The 14,967-nt window shown below is 53.3% G+C and overlaps 2 protein-coding genes across 6 annotated transcripts in view; one reads left to right on the top strand and one right to left on the bottom strand.

Annotated features, from left to right (window-relative positions):
• The window catches only part of SETD1A (SET domain containing 1A, histone lysine methyltransferase), a 28,522-nt gene extending 15,522 nt beyond the window's left edge, over positions 1-13,000 (bottom strand). Inside the window, exons 1-13 of one of the 4 annotated variants that reach the window (XM_050773439.1) lie at positions 12,497-12,999; positions 11,916-12,384; positions 11,004-11,168; positions 10,699-10,794; positions 8,366-8,636; positions 6,128-6,249; positions 5,660-5,889; positions 4,525-5,374; positions 3,601-4,386; positions 2,926-3,102; positions 2,391-2,478; positions 247-404; positions 16-103 (exon numbers count right to left, since the gene is read on the bottom strand). In XM_050773439.1, the coding sequence (XP_050629396.1) occupies positions 16-103; positions 247-404; positions 2,391-2,478; positions 2,926-3,102; positions 3,601-4,386; positions 4,525-5,374; positions 5,660-5,889; positions 6,128-6,249; positions 8,366-8,636; positions 10,699-10,794; positions 11,004-11,153 (3,016 nt within the window). In that variant the 5' untranslated portion in view covers positions 11,154-11,168; positions 11,916-12,384; positions 12,497-12,999. The other 3 variants (XM_050773441.1, XM_050773438.1, XM_050773440.1) reach the window with 3 other exon arrangements.
• Positions 1-14,967, top strand: part of LOC126944241 (zinc finger protein 688) — a 437,324-nt gene that overhangs the window by 28,394 nt on the left and 393,963 nt on the right. Inside the window, exon 1 of one of the 2 annotated variants that reach the window (XM_050773560.1) lies at positions 4,620-4,623. The exons of the other annotated variant lie outside the window; for it this stretch is intronic. The gene's annotated coding sequence lies outside the window, so the exon portion shown is untranslated. Of the gene's footprint in view, positions 1-4,619; positions 4,624-14,967 lie in introns of those variants that run through there. 2 annotated transcript variants of the gene reach the window in all.

The following is a 14,967-nucleotide window of genomic DNA, read 5'->3' on the forward strand; positions in this document are numbered from 1 at the left end:
GCTGTCTGTGCTCACCATCCGACACCCCTGTCTCCTTCTTTGTGGTATCCACAGCTTCCTCTCGATCTTCATCTTCCTCATCTTCCTCATCATCCTCCTCATCCTTAAGAAAAAGGACAAATGGGGACTAACAACAGGAAAGGGACAACTGGTCCTCCACCAGGCACAGCTGCCTGGGCTCCAACCACAGAGATGCTGGCTATGGGGAAGCAGGCTTCAGCTGGGAGCCAGCGCCCAGGCCCTCACCTTCTCCGAGGAGGACTCCTGGGACGCCTCCTCCCCTTCACTATCCAGAGCAAAGGATTTGCGGTGCTTGCCCTGGGTCTTGCCTCGTTCTTCGTCCCGCTTCGGGGGCTTGGTCCCCGGACGTCCAGGCTCTCCAGCCTCCTTCTCTCGCTCAGGGTCTAGGCCAGCAGAGTGGTAGTTGGGGAAATTTACCATCAACCACAAGATACTTGCCCTGCACAACGGCTTTACATACACTATTACCAATCTTCCTGATGGTCTTCATTTTACAGATGAGAATCTGGAAGCTCACCAGAGAAACGCAAACACCTCACAGTTACCTCATGTTTCATAGTTTGGTTTTTGTTTTTGAGCCGGGGTCTTGCTCTGTCACTCAGGCTGGGGTGCAGTGGTGTGATCACAGCTCACTGCAGCCTCAACCTGCTGGGCTCAAGCGATCCTCCTGCCTCAGCCTCCTGAGTAACTGGGACTATAAAGGGCCATGCTATCACACCCAGCTAATTTTTAAAACTTTCTGTAGAGACAGGGTCTACCTATGTTGCTCAGGCTTGTATTGGACTCCTGAGTTCAAGCAATCCTGCTGCCTCAGTCTCCTGAAGTGCTGGGATTACAGGCGTGAGCCATCGTGCCTGGCCTTTATATATATACACATACATATACATACACACACACATATATACACACACACACACGTATACACACACATATATACACACACATATATACACACACACATATACACACACACGGCTGTTGTGTATTTTTAGTAGAGACAGGGTTGTGCCATGTTGGCCAGGCTGGTCTTGAACTCCTGACTTCAGGTATATATACATCTGTGTATATATATATGTATTTTTCTTTTTCTTGAGATGGAGTCTCACTTTGTCGCCTGGCTGGAGTGCAGTGGCGCAATCTTGGCTCACTGCAACCTCTACCTCCCGGGTTCAAGCAATTCTCCTGCCTCAGCCTCCCGAGTAGCTGGGACTATAGGTGCCCGCCACCACACCTGGCTAATTTTTGTATTTTTAGTAGAGACGGGGTTTCACCACGTTGGCCAGGATGGTCTTGATCTCTTGACCTCGTGATTCACCCACCTCAGCCTCCCAAAATGCTGAGATTACAGGTGAGCGCCACCGTGCCTGGCCTTCATATATATACACATATATATACACACATATACATACACACACATATATGTACATATATACGTATATATACATATCTACACATATCTACACATGTATACACACAAATATATAAATACATATATATGTATATATTCATATAAAAATACATATATAATAATACATATATATATATATATTTTTTTTAAGACACAGTCTCATGCTATCACCCAGGCTGAAGTGCCGTGGCATGATCTTGGCTCACTGTAACCTCCACCTCCTGGGTTCAAGTGATTCTCGTGCCTCAGCCTCCCAAGTAGCTGGGATCACAGGTGAACACCACCATGCCTGGCTGTTTTGTAATTTTAGTAGCGACAGGGTTGTGCCATGTTGGCCAGGCTGGTCTTGAACTCCTGACTTCAGGTGATCCTCCTGCCTCAGCCTCCGAAGTGCTGGGATTATAGGCAAGAGCCACTGTGCCCAGCCCACACAGTTTTAAATATGTCCTGCCCATTTGATCTTGTATCATTTTCTGGTCGGGTGGAAGCGGGTGCTGATTTGTTATGCCTAGCCCAAGAAAAGAGTACGAGGGCCAGTGGGTCTCCAGGGAAGCAGATCTGACTCAGTGGGGAAGTTTCCAGGCCATGGTAGCTATCAAGCAAGGGCTGAAACTCGAGCACACTGGGAGGAAGGTGGTAGGAGGGCATGAGCATCAGGTGGGAAACTTGGGGAGATGCCTCGTTTAACTTGGAATTCCGTGATTCCAGACACTGAATTTCATGGGTGGAAAAACCCAAAATACATAAAATGTAAATTAGCAGACCAGAGGAAGACCCGCAACTACAATCCAGGAATAACCCTACCTGGTGTATCCCACACCTCTCAGAACTGCTGCATTTCAACCCTGCACCTCCACCTGGCTCTGCCCTCAGAACGACCCAACCCCTTCATCCCCGACCCTTGCTCTCCCATCAGAACCCACACAGACCACCCCTTCTCCTTATGCCTGACCCTGCTCACCGTCTTCATCTTCCTCAGCAGGAGTGGAGGGACGAGGCCTCTTTTCCTCACTGGCCTCGGAAATTTCCGATGGCTCTTTCCGCTTTACCTGGGGAATAGGGAGAAGATGGGGCTCGTTTAGAACTCAAATACTCAGGCAGAGCACGCTGGCTCACTCCTGTAATCCCAGCACTTTTGAGAGGCCAAGGCAGGTGGATCACCTGAGGTTAGGAGTTCAAGACCAGCGTGGCCAACATAGTGAAACGCCACCTCTACTAAAAATACAAAAATTAGCCGGGCATGGTGGCGGGCGCCTGTAACCCCAGCTACTCAGGAGGCTGAGGCAGGAGAATCGCTTGAACCCGGGAGGCAGAGGTTGCAGTGAACTCCACCGCACTCCAGCCTGGGCAACAGAGCAAGACTCTGTCTCAAAAAAAAAAAAAAAAAAAAAAAAAAGAGCTCAAACGCTCATAGTTCCTGACCACCCCTATCCCAAGGAAGGGGGCACCCCTCTCCCTTTCCCCACCCTACCCCACAAAACGACAGTTCTGAGTACCTTGAATGAAGGCAGCCGCAGGGCCCCTCGCAGCCCTGACCCAAAGGCGAAGGCCTCGATGCCCGCAGTGCCCCCGCTCTTGGCCCAGTCCACGAGGGACAGCAGGCCAGGCTCCTTCAGCTTTGTCTTCTCTTTATCCTCCTCCTTGGCTTGCTGCTTGGCCGCATTCTGGAATGGCTGCAGGCAGCAGTGGGGCTGAGCCCCAGCGCCCAGAACCCAGGCATTCCCTCCTGCCTGAGACCTACTCCCGGACCCCAGGAATACAGAACGCATCTACTTGCTGCTCCATATCTTGGTCACACCTGTCCCAGCCCCCACATGGCATTTTCTCAAAAGTCTGCTCATTTCGCCCACCAGCCTTAAGAAATAGCCACCATTCCCACTTCACAAATGGCAAAATGGAAGACCAAAGTTTGAAGAGACCTAAGGGCCTTGTCCACCACAAGCAACCAAGCAATGGAACCAGGACAAAGCTCTGCTGCCTCCCAGGCCCATCTGTGCCTGCTTCTCTGTGCCCCCAACTCCCCTGCCCAGTCAGGGCAGCCCTGAGGGCCTGCGGCCTCTCTCCACTCGCCTCTGTTACCTGTCTCCTCTGAGCTGTGCAGCCTGGAGGAGTCAGAGGCTCACTTCCTCCTGCAGAGCCCAGGGCTCCCTGGTCCCAGGTGCTGGCCTCACCTTGGCCTTCTCCTCCTTGCTCTCCCACCACTGGTCAAAGGCTCCAAAGGCCACGTTCTCCACCATCTTGCGGTTGAGGTCTCGCTGCATGATGCTCTTCATCTCCTGGACCAACATGGCGAGCACACGGCCCACGGTGCCTGCCGTCGGGAGGGTCTTGCCCTCTGCCAGCTCTCCTTCTTCCCTGGGTGGCAGCCGGGCCTCCTCTCCCGAGACTGAGGAGGAGGGCAGGGGCTCGGCTGCCATGGGCATGGGCAGGTGATAGGCCTCCCGCGAGTATGCCCCTCTGCCCTCCTGCCCCTGTGCATACAGAGCATAGGGCAAGCCATAGGCTGCCTCCTGGGGGGGTGGGAATGGGAGGAAGGCCTCCCCAAAGGTCCCACCAGGGGGACCAGCTGAGGCGGCAATCAATCCCTTGCCCTGCCGCAGCTGATGGAGTCGAGTTAACATCTGGGTCTGCATCTGGAAGGACATAGGCATCCCTCCCCACTGAGCCCCAAGTCGGTCCATGAGCTCCAGGGAGTTCACAAAGTCATAGATGTGCGGGGGTGGTGGAGGAGGTGGGGGGTACTCAGGGGGCGGCGGCCCATCAGGTCTGGGTGGGAGGAGGTAGGCAGGCTGGTGGGGAGGATAACCAAGGGGAAGGGACGCCAGGTAGGGAGGAGGAGGAGGCGGGGGAGGGGGAGGCGGCGGAGGCTGCTGAGGGGGCGTCGGGGCCGGAGGGGGTGAGCCACCCCGGTCGTCATCGGAGATCTCCATGTCGTCTCCAGAAGAGCATGGAGAAGCCTGCGGGGGCAGAGGAGGGTCACAGAAGGCTTCTGTTGTCCCAAACCTTACTTTATCGTCTAGTTCCCTTCCCTCTCCCCTAGGCCCAACCCTGACTCCCAGAGCCCAGGTGCCTCCTCTGGCTGACCCCAATCTCACCTGGTTCTGTCCGTTTGCCTTGGGAGACTCCCGGGTAGCCCCTGGCTCCCCACTCCCTGTAGGTGCCACATCCTCAAAATTAGCTGGGGCTGGAGGGGGTGTGCAGGGCCCATGCCCTGACCCGGAAGGCACCTCACTCCCTGCATCTCTGGCCCCAAGGCCCACGCTGCTGTTCTCTTCCTCCTCCTCTGTGTCAGAGGCCAAGAAGGAAAACTTGGAGCGCTGCTCCTTCAGCAGCATCTCGATGCGGGAATCCAGGCTGCTGTGCTGGGCGAAGGGCACGCTCTCATTGGTGGTCTCTGGGGCTGGGGAGCCGGAGCGGGCAGGTGAGGCTGGGCGGGGGGAAGTCCGAACTTCTTCTCTCTCAGGGCTGGGCCCTCCTCCACCCCCGCCTCCGCCAGGTTCTGGAGGCTCCGGGGGTGGAGCCTCTGAGGCAGGAGGCCGGTAGTCCTGGTCGGCGGGCCGGCTGGGCTCGGGGGGCAGGTAGGAGGTATAGGAAGGTGGGAAGCACTCAGCTGTATTTTCAGCAAAAGGGGCTCCAGGGGGATCTTCCCGCGTGGCCCGGCGTGGTGGGTAGGAAGTATGGCGCTGGTAGCGATTCCAGCTTTCATAATACGCTGGGTAGTTTGAGTCAGAACTACGAAACTGAGAGGACGAGGAGGAAGAGGATGACGAGGAGGATGAGGACAAAGAGGAGGAAGAGGCGGAGGATGCTGCGGTGGCTGCAGTGGTGGCGGCGATGGCCGTGGAGGCGGTTGTGGAGGCTGAAGATGCAGAGAAGTGGCGGCGGGAAAAGGCATCTTGGTAGCTGTTCTCTGACCGCCGGGGCTTGAAGGAGGTTGAAGTGGTGCTGGAGAAGAAGCAGGGGAGTTAGGTGGGCTCAGCTCTCTACGACCAAACCAGAGCGTCCTGGGTCCTAGGGCCCAAAGCCCCTCTAGTCTGCCCTCAAAAGAAGAGCTATATGTTGGGTTCCTAGCTAGTGTGTTCCCTGAGGACAGCAATTTGTTGACTGAATCCACAGAAAAACTAAGACAAATTATTTCCAATTCCCTCTTGGAGAGACTCTGGGCTTCTTCTTCCCAGTGGCAGCTCCCAGACTCTGCGGGCGGGGCCCCAGGCGGGGTCTGCTCTGTACCTGCTGGAGTAGGCGGAGTCCTGAGAGTAGGGGGTGCTGCCCCGAGACGTGTAGGGGGTTCCTTGGGAGGACTGAGGGGTGAACTGGCCAAAGGAAGATGGGGTATCTTGTCGGCTGCTGGAGAAGCTTGTGTCCTGGGAGCAGGGGGTGCCGTTGCCAGGAGTGCCCACTGCAGTAGTGCCTGCTGGGTAGGCAGCAGTGTCGGAGGAAGAGCGACGGCGGGATTCAGCCTGGAGCGACAGAGCAGGGCAAGGAGAGAGGAATGGGCTCAAGACACCACTTGAAAACCTGCCCTTCCCCAAACCAGGAATCCTATTTCCCTGTCTTTTGAAAGCATCTCAGCAGCTTTGCTTGGCTCTTCTTATGTTTAACAGGGAAGCCCGGAACCTCCCGAAGACTGCTCCTGCTCTGGGCACCCGGGCACCATGCCCACATGGCTAGGGGCTGTGGCAGCCACAAGCTTCTCACCGTCTCAGTGGCTACACCCGAGCCTTGGAACTTCTCACTCAGGGCCTTGCCCCCAGTGGGCACAGTCTGAGGGGTGTAGGAGCCATTGACAATTAGTTCATAGTATTTCATTCGTTGTTGTCCTGGAGGGAGGGAAACGGGAACCAATTGTCAGATGGAGACACTAACTCCTTCCTGATCTGGTATTCCTGCTTCTTTCTCAGTCCTCAAGTTTCCTACAATTTTCTGGAGTCTGGGTTTCAGGATTTCAGTTCTCCTACCATAACTCTACCTTTGGGATCTTCTACCTCATCTCTACCTCTGAACTACCACAAACAACATATATTACAACACTTCACGATTTACCAAAAACACTTCTACTTATTTTACCCATGCTGGATCACCAGAAGGGAAGCATCAGTACCTCTGTTCTACAGGCTTAAAAGTGACCTACACAAAGTCACATAATTGGTCAGTGAAAGAATTGGAATTCAAACCCAGAGGCTTGATCACCCCATGCTCTTTATCCTGTAAACTAAAGCCTGCAGAAGAGCAACCTGGGGACTAACGGATCCCGCAGGCGCCGTGAACACCTCAGAAACACCTTGTGAGAAGGGAAACATGGTATTTTAAAACCATGAGATTTCACACAAAAACCCGTATTTCTGGCTGGAGTGCAGTGGTATGATGTAACTTCCACCTCCCAGGTTCAAGTGATTCTCATGCCTCAGCCTCCCGAGTGGCTGGGATTATAAGCATGAACCACCACGTCTGGCTAATTTTTGTTATTTTTAATAGAGATGGGGTTTCACCATGTTGACCAGGCTGGTCTCGAACTCCTGTCCTCAGGTGATCCACCCACCCTGGCCTCCCAGAGTGCTGGGATTACAGGCATGAGCCACCGCATCTTGGCCCTGGCTTTTTTTTTTTTTTTTTGAGACAGAGTCTCACTCTGTCGCCCAGGCTGGAGTGCAGTGGCCGGATCTCAGCTCACTGCAAGCTCCGCCTCCCGGGTTTACTCCATTCTCCCGCCTCAGCCTCCCGAGTAGCTGGGACTAGAGGTGCCCGCCACCTAGTTTTTTGTATTTTTTTTAGTAGAGACAGGGTTTCACCGTGTTAGCCAGGATGGCTGGCTTTCTTTTACAAATCAAATTCAGGAATGTTAAACCTCATCCCCACTTGCAAACTGGCCAGTGCCTACTAACGGCTGCCTCCTTCAGACAATACTGCAATCTGCAGCTCGCCACAGACCCCACTGCTCCTCATCACTCAACACAGAAGCCCAGATCACCTCGCTTGCATTCACAGCTCCTTTACTATCTCAAATTTTCAAACCAAAAAACACAGAAAATCCAGTGAATCTGGCATTAAAACCTATACAGGTTATAGAACAGCGTATAGAAAAAACAGCCCGGCCACGGTGGCTCACGCCTGTAATACCAGTACTTTGGGAGGCTGAGGCAGGCAGATCACTTGAGGTCAGGAGTTCAAGACCGGCCTGGCTAACAGGGTGAAACCCTATCTCTACTAAAAATACAAAAATTATTTGGGCGTGGTGGCGTGCACCTGTAATCCCAGCTACTCAGGAGGCTGAGGCAGAAGAATCGCTTGAACCTGGGAGGTGGAGGTTGCAGTGAGCCAAGATTGTGCCACTGCACTCCAGCCTGGGTGACAGAGCGAGATTCCGTCTCAAAAAAAAAAAAAAAAAAGAAAGAAAGAAAGAAAAATTAAAAACAGGCTGAGCAGTGTAGCGAGACTTCATCTCCGCAAATAATCAAAAAAATGTTGGCCAGTTATGGTGGTGCGTGCCTGTAATCCCAGCTACTCAGGAGGCTGGGGTGACTGAGCCCAGGAGTTGGAGGCTGCAGTGAGGAAAGATCACGCCACTGCTCTCCAGTCTGGGTGACACAGCAGGATCCTGTCTCAAAAACCAACCAACCAACCAACCAACCTGACCTGGGCTGATTTACTACAATCTATTCATCCTACCTAGTACAACCCTTCATATGATTTTTTTTTTTTTTTTTAACAGATAGTTATGTGCTTGATTATGGCCTATTGCCCAACCTTGCTGGAGACACCACACACACAAATCCATGTACCATAATTCCACTCTAAAATCTGATCTGATTTCAGAAACACAACTGGCCCCAACAGTTTCAGATCATGACCCTGGGTGCCTGCCTGACCCTGACAGGCATTTGCATGTACAACCTCCGTTGGAGGCCAAGCCTGAGTGGCAGGCACAGGAGTCCTCACCTTTGATGTCAAGCTGGGCATGGATGATGTTGCCCATGACGGAGGTAAGGTGGAGGTTTTTGACTGTTTCCTTGGCGCCTCGAGTGCTGGTGAAGAGCACACGGGCCAGGCCCAGGTGCTTGCGCGTACGGGGGTGAAGAAGGATCTCTACCTCTTCTACCTCGCCGTACTTACGGCACATATCCTTCAGGAAGGTCTCCCGCACGTTGTCATTCAGCCTTGCAAAAGTCACTTCCTTCAGTGGAATCTGTCCAATATAGAACTCGTCCAGCTGGGGAAAGAACAGGAGTTGGTATGGGGTCTCAACACTGACCACTGTTCCTTTGTCCTTCGGGAAACTTTAGCAAGCTCCACGAAGTCAAGAGAGAGATCCAGGAAAGTGATGGGCAAGGGAAGGGGCCCATAATAAGGGATCCATCAGACCTGACCCCTTTTCCCTGAATTCTTCTCACCATAGAATAGCAAGAATTAAGAACAGAAATGTGCAAACTAGGCCAGGTGTGGTAGCTCACGTCTATAATCCCAACACTTTGGGAGGATGAGGTGGATGGATCACCAGGAGTCAGGAGTTCAAGACCAGCCTGTCCAACATGATAAAACCCTGTCTCTACTAAAAATACAAAAAAAAAAATTTAGCTGGGTATGGTGGTGGGTACCTGTAATCCCAGCTACTCAAGAGGCTGAGGCAGGAGAATTGCTTGAACCTGGCAGGCAGAGGCTGCACTAAGCCGAGATCACACCACTGCACTCCAGCCTGGGCAACAAGGCGAGACTCAGTCTCAAAAAAAAAAAGAAAGAAAGAAATGTACATACTGAGGAATAAACATACGTGGAGAGAACGAGCTGCAGAGCGATGATTCCCCAGCTCAGCCTTTATTAGGTAACTACCGTGAACAAGTCACTGGAAATACAGAGATAGAAAGGAAGAGATTCCCGTACAGAAAAGTAGCAAGATATGCACATACAAACACAACACGACTCAGTGGCAGCGGACGTGTACATGGTATTCTGGAGCCCAGAGAAGGAAACCTTTGTACAGAGTATAATCAGGGAAGAATTCATAAAGATGGTGCCATTCTTACTGAGATTTGAGGATTAACATTCCATCAAATGACAAGGACCCCTAGGACATGGAAGTATAAAACAACTTGGTGTTTTCGAAAAACTGCAAAGCATATGGTGTGGATGCAACACAGGGGTGTGGTGTCAAGTCAGAGGATAAGGCTTGGCCAGATCAATAACCATACATGTCAATGCCCCAAAACATGGACTTGGCAACAAAAGGAAAATAGAAGAGCAGTGAGCCAAAGAGACAAATGACAGCAAGGCAGAGGAGAAACAGAGGAAAGAACGAAGGCAAGGAGATCAGATGAAATGAATACCAAGATCTACGTTACGTGGCAATGAGAATAGAAAGATGAAGAATAAAAAGGAAAAGAGCCAGGAGGACTTGGTGACCGACTGTGAGAGAAAAGGAGAGAATCAAAGGCTGCCAGGCTATGCAGCTGAGTTGACAGTACTGCCACGTATGACCAGAGGGAAAACGAAAGAGATAGGTTAAGGGAGTAGATAATTTATTTTAAATCTCTTAATTCTGAGACATCTGTGTGGCCTCCAAATGAAACTCTCCCCCTACCAGGCATACAAGCCTGGAGATGTCGGCTGGAAACAGATATTTGGAAGTCATCAAAATTTAGGTACTAGTTGAAGCTGTAGGTGTGAAAGAGATGGTCCAAGTAAAGTGTACAAAGTAAAAAAAAAAAAAAAAGGTGAAGAAGAAGAATGAAGGGACCCCACAGACAATTTATTTAAAAAGGAAGAATAAAGAATCAGAGAAGGAAATGAAGAACCACCAGTGTTCCAGGCCCAGTTCAAGGCCTGAAGAATATCTTGCCTAGGGTGGGGAATGGGAGTCCTCGAAGGAAACAAGATGGAAATGACATTGCCAAATGAGAGGTGGGGAACAGTGCAATCCAGGTAGGCAGTGGCCTTGTCACTCCCCTTGACTGTCAAGGAACTGGGAGATCCCACTGTTGTGTGCTATGCATTGTCTAGGAATACACAGTGATAGAAATAGCAGCTAAACAGTCTTTACCTCATCCTTCAAGAAGTCAACACCCCAGCCACCAGAGATACACTTAGGACACCTGACCTGTACCTTTCTAGAAGACTAAGTGTACCTCCTGTCCAGAACAACTGAGTCTCACAGTCTCAGGTTGCTAGATCTGGCTGAGACCCTTTCATTGAAAACCCTTTTTATTCAGCTATAGTGCCAAGACGCATCCTCCATACCCTCTTAGGACTACCACACTAGAAGCCCAGAAGACACGTACCTTAAACTTAGGGACTGGGAGGGAAAAGTCTCTGTTTTTGGACCTGACATGGCAACGGGGGTCTTGGAGGTCTTCGACTGGTATATACTTTGAGTCCTAGGAAGGAAAGCAGTAGCAGAAAGACAGCTCAGGGTGAATCCAGGCTGGGGAGCTCTAAGAAGCCCATCTGGACACGCACATGCAAAACATGGGTTCAACTGCCCACTTTCAAGAAGGCAGGCTACCATTCTAGGTGCTGAACAGAATCACAGAGGACAGGGGCACCTGGAGCTCCCCGGATGGCAAGCAAAGGCCCGGGCACTCACGTTGACACTGAAGTGGACTCCGTCATAGCGGTACACCTTCTGAGAAGGCCTGCGCAGGGCAGGGTCCAAGGCAGGATCCACGATGAGCTTGTAGTTCCGCCACTGGAAGCTCGGGGCCTTCTGCCCATCTCCCCCACCTTCCTGATCCATCTTTGCTCATTTACACTGTTAGGGAAAGGGGGACACACAAGAAGGGTCACGACTTGGGCCTGATTCCCCTGCCTTTCCTCACTGGCCAGCCCCGATTCCAGATTCTCCCATCACTCCAGTTTCCACCCCTCACCCTGACCCGGGGCTCCCCCGGATTCTCCCCCAAGTACCCTCTGTCTCACCACAACAACCCAGCCTCTCTCCACCTCCCAACTCTACTGTCAGGCCCCCAGGCCCGTCTCGAGCCCCCTTACCTTCCCGCTCTCCCTAGCGCGCGCCCCACTTGGCCTCGGCGCAAGACCCCTCCCCCGCCTCCTGCAGGCCCCGCCCCCTCCCGCCTCCTCACCGGCCAGCGGCCCGGGCCGAGCCCGGCCACGGCTCCCACACACCCGCTCGCGTCCCCGCGCCCCGATCCTCCGGCCGAAAGGTGGCACCTCTTCGGGGCGTTGGAAACACCGCGAGACCGAGACCGAGACCCGGCTTCGACCCCAAATCTGGGCGGGGGGTGGGGGGAACGCGCGCCGCTGCCCTCTCCTCCCGCCCCGGCGCGTTCTGCACCCCCAAGCAGGTCTCCGCGCACGCGCGCCGGGCGGCCCCACTCACCCGCTCCTGGCGAGCGGCTCCCCTCCCCCCACCCCGCGCGGCACCTCAGCGGCGCGAGGCGGCGGCGGCGGCAGCGCGAGACCCGGCCCCGCAGCGGTGGCGGCGGCGGCGCCCCCCCACCACCACCTCCCCGGCGCGCGCACCAAACACCACCGCCACCTGCGCGAGGCCCAGCGGGCACAGGGTGTGCATTCGCACTTTCGCCACAGGCGCTGCCCGGGGACCCACGGGGCCGGGGATAGCGGCTTCGTCTCGGCCGGCGCCCGGGGAGGCTCGGGAGTTGCGGCCCAGGGAGCCTGGAGATTGGCCGCATCCCCCGGAGAGTCGGCTTCGCCACGACGATCCAGATGCTGCGGCCCGGGACGCTTGACGAATCGGCGGCGACGAAAGCTGCGACTAGTCCCTGAGGAAAAGGGGCGGGGCAGAGGGGAGGAGGCCAGCCAGCGCTGGGGAAGCTTCAGTGGCGCGTTCGGGAGACGCAGATTCGCCGGGCAGGCGGGGCGAATCGCTGGACAGGATGCGCGCCGCTTTGCTCCTCTTCCCCGTCCCTTCCTTGCACGGCCAAAGTCTGAGAGGCTGCAGATTCGCCACTGTTCCCGGCCTCAGCCACAGCCTCCCCTTCATCCGCCTTGGTGGAGTCAAGAAAATAACGGCCCGTTAGCCAATCCCTGCTGGCAGAATCGACAACTTTTTCTGGATTTTTCTTACTGGCCCCAGTGAGAGGATAGGCCGCTTCTGACCCTGGGGAAAATGCCTCCAGCCCAGAGCTCCTGTCAGAGTCCGATGATAATTTTCAGCCGAGTATCGAAGGACCCGAGGAATTCTGAGGATCCGGCCTGGCGAATCTGCGGATTCCGCTGTGGGCGGGGCCGAGTCAAGGGGCGTGGTCAGGGCGTGCGGAGCAAGGGACTAGGGGGCGCCTCCAAGAGGACCCACCAGGACTCATCCGGATGGGAGGGGCGGCCGGGAGGTGGAAAAACACAACCGTGAGCGGTGACTCAGGCGGTTTGCCCCGCCTCGCACATAAATGCAGGGTGCCTTTCCTTCCCGTTATCGTCCTTGGGTGTCTGGCTGCTTAGGATGCCCATTTGCCAGATGGGGAGCGAGAGGCCTATAGAAGGTGCTTTGCCGTACTCAAACCCACCATTAGTGGTTAAATCCAGGGACTGCTTCAAGGTTTTCTGATGAGCCTAGTGGGGCCTAAGTGCCCTTAAATGGGCCCTGTAATAATAAACGAGGTCCTACAGGAACGGGACTGGACTGGTGTCCTCCTGGCGTCATGGTCCCAGTGCCCGCTTCTTTGGCTATGGCGCCGTATGCTCACGGGATCCCTCCGCACGAGGGCAGCAGCGGCCCAGGCCTACACCTAAAACTCGGGCTGCGGTCTTCTGTAGGCTGAGAGCACCCTTTTGATCCCGTGTGGACGCCGGCACTCCCAGGAGGCCCCTTTTCCTGAGCTGAGGATGCCCCAGGCTCCTGACATGTGTACATCAGGCCCTCGCTATATGACCTTGGGCAAGCCATTGACCTTTCTAAGTTTCGGAGTCTTCCTTTAAACTTGGATGTCCATTTGTAGACAGCCAAACAGTGCAGAAAAGACCCTTAGAGCCTGGTTTATGCAAATTCACCATTTAAGTAATAGGAGAAGGTGGAAGGGAGACTTATCCAAGGTCTCACACCACAAGATAGAAGAAGATTAGGACTAACATTTTGAGAGAAATAAGCCTGAAAAAATTAATTTACGTGGAGGCATAGGTGTTGAGATCAGATTCCTTTCTGTTCTAGTTGAAAGGCACTGGTTCCTTTTCTCAAATCAAAGAGAGATTCCCATGTAAGGGGTAAAGATAGTCCAAGTTCAGTTTCATGGACTAACTGTGTGGTTTTGGGCAAGATCTTCAGCCTTCTTGGGCCTGTTTCCTTATCTCTGAAATGAAAATGATAAAGGCTTAACGCTTGAGGTGTTGGGGGAGTTAAATAAGATAACCTATGAGAGGCCCCTAGTGTGTGGTAGTTGCTCAAGAAAGAAACTTGAGGCCAGGTGCAGTGGCTAACACTTGTAATCTCAGCACTTTGGGAGGCCAAGGTGGGAGGATGACTTGAGCCCAAGAGTTCAAGACCAGCCTAGACAACATAATGAGACCCTCCTCTCTAAAAAAAAAAAAAAAAAAATTAATTAGCTGGGTTGGTGGCACATGCCTGTGGTACCAGCTATTTGGGAGGCTGAGGCGGTAGGCTCATGAGCCTGGGAGGTCAAGGCTGAAGGGAGCCGAGATTGCACAGCTGCACTCCGGCCCAGTGCGATGGCTCATGCCTGTAATCCCAGTACTTTAGGAGGCTAAGGCAGACGGATCACTAGGTCAGGAGATTGAGACCATCCTGGCTAACACGGTGAAACACCGTCTCTACTAAAAATACAAAAAAATTAGCTGGGCATGGTGGCGGGCACCTGTAGTCCCAGCTACTCAGGAGGCTGAGGCAGGAGAATGGCGTGAACCCGGGAGGCGGTGCTTGCAGTGAGCTGATATCATGCCACTGCACTCCAGCCTGGGCGACAGTGCGAGACAGAGTGAGACTCTGTCTCAAAAAAAAAAAAAAAAAAAAAAAAAGAGTAAGACTCTGTCTCAAAAAGAAAGAAAAACCTATACTAAATACTCAGGGAGGGCTGGGCGTGGTGGCTCTCACCTGTAATCCCAGCACTTCGGGAGGCCAAGGCAGGTGGATCACCTGAGGTCAGGAGTTTGAGACCAGATTGGCCAACATGGCGAAACCCCGTCTCTACTAAAAATACAAAAATTAGCCATGTGTGATGGCACACACCTGTAATCCCGGCTACTCAGGTTTCTCGGCTGAGGCAGGAGAATTGCTTGAACCCGGGAGACAGAGGTTACAGTGAGCCGAGATCGCACCACTGCACTCCAGCCTGGGCAACACAAGACTCCATCTCTAAATAAATAAATAAATAAATAAATGAAACTCAGTGGAAGAGATAGAGACTCTGAACTCAGGGACAAGAGTTCAAAGCCTATAGCCTTGGAATAACTCTCCCCATTCAGAAGCTGTTGGCTCTTGTTAGCATCTGACAGGGTTACACCTGAAACCCACTCCCCTCCCAGGTCCTGTCCACCCAAACTTGCCACCACCCAGCTCTTGGGAACAAGTAAAGTTATCCTAAGAAGGCCTGCCCTGCATCCCGTTCACAGCAACAGAGACA

This window comes from Macaca thibetana, chromosome 20 (assembly GCF_024542745.1).
Source record: "Macaca thibetana thibetana isolate TM-01 chromosome 20, ASM2454274v1, whole genome shotgun sequence".
In the NCBI taxonomy this organism is placed as follows: domain Eukaryota; kingdom Metazoa; phylum Chordata; class Mammalia; order Primates; family Cercopithecidae; genus Macaca; species Macaca thibetana.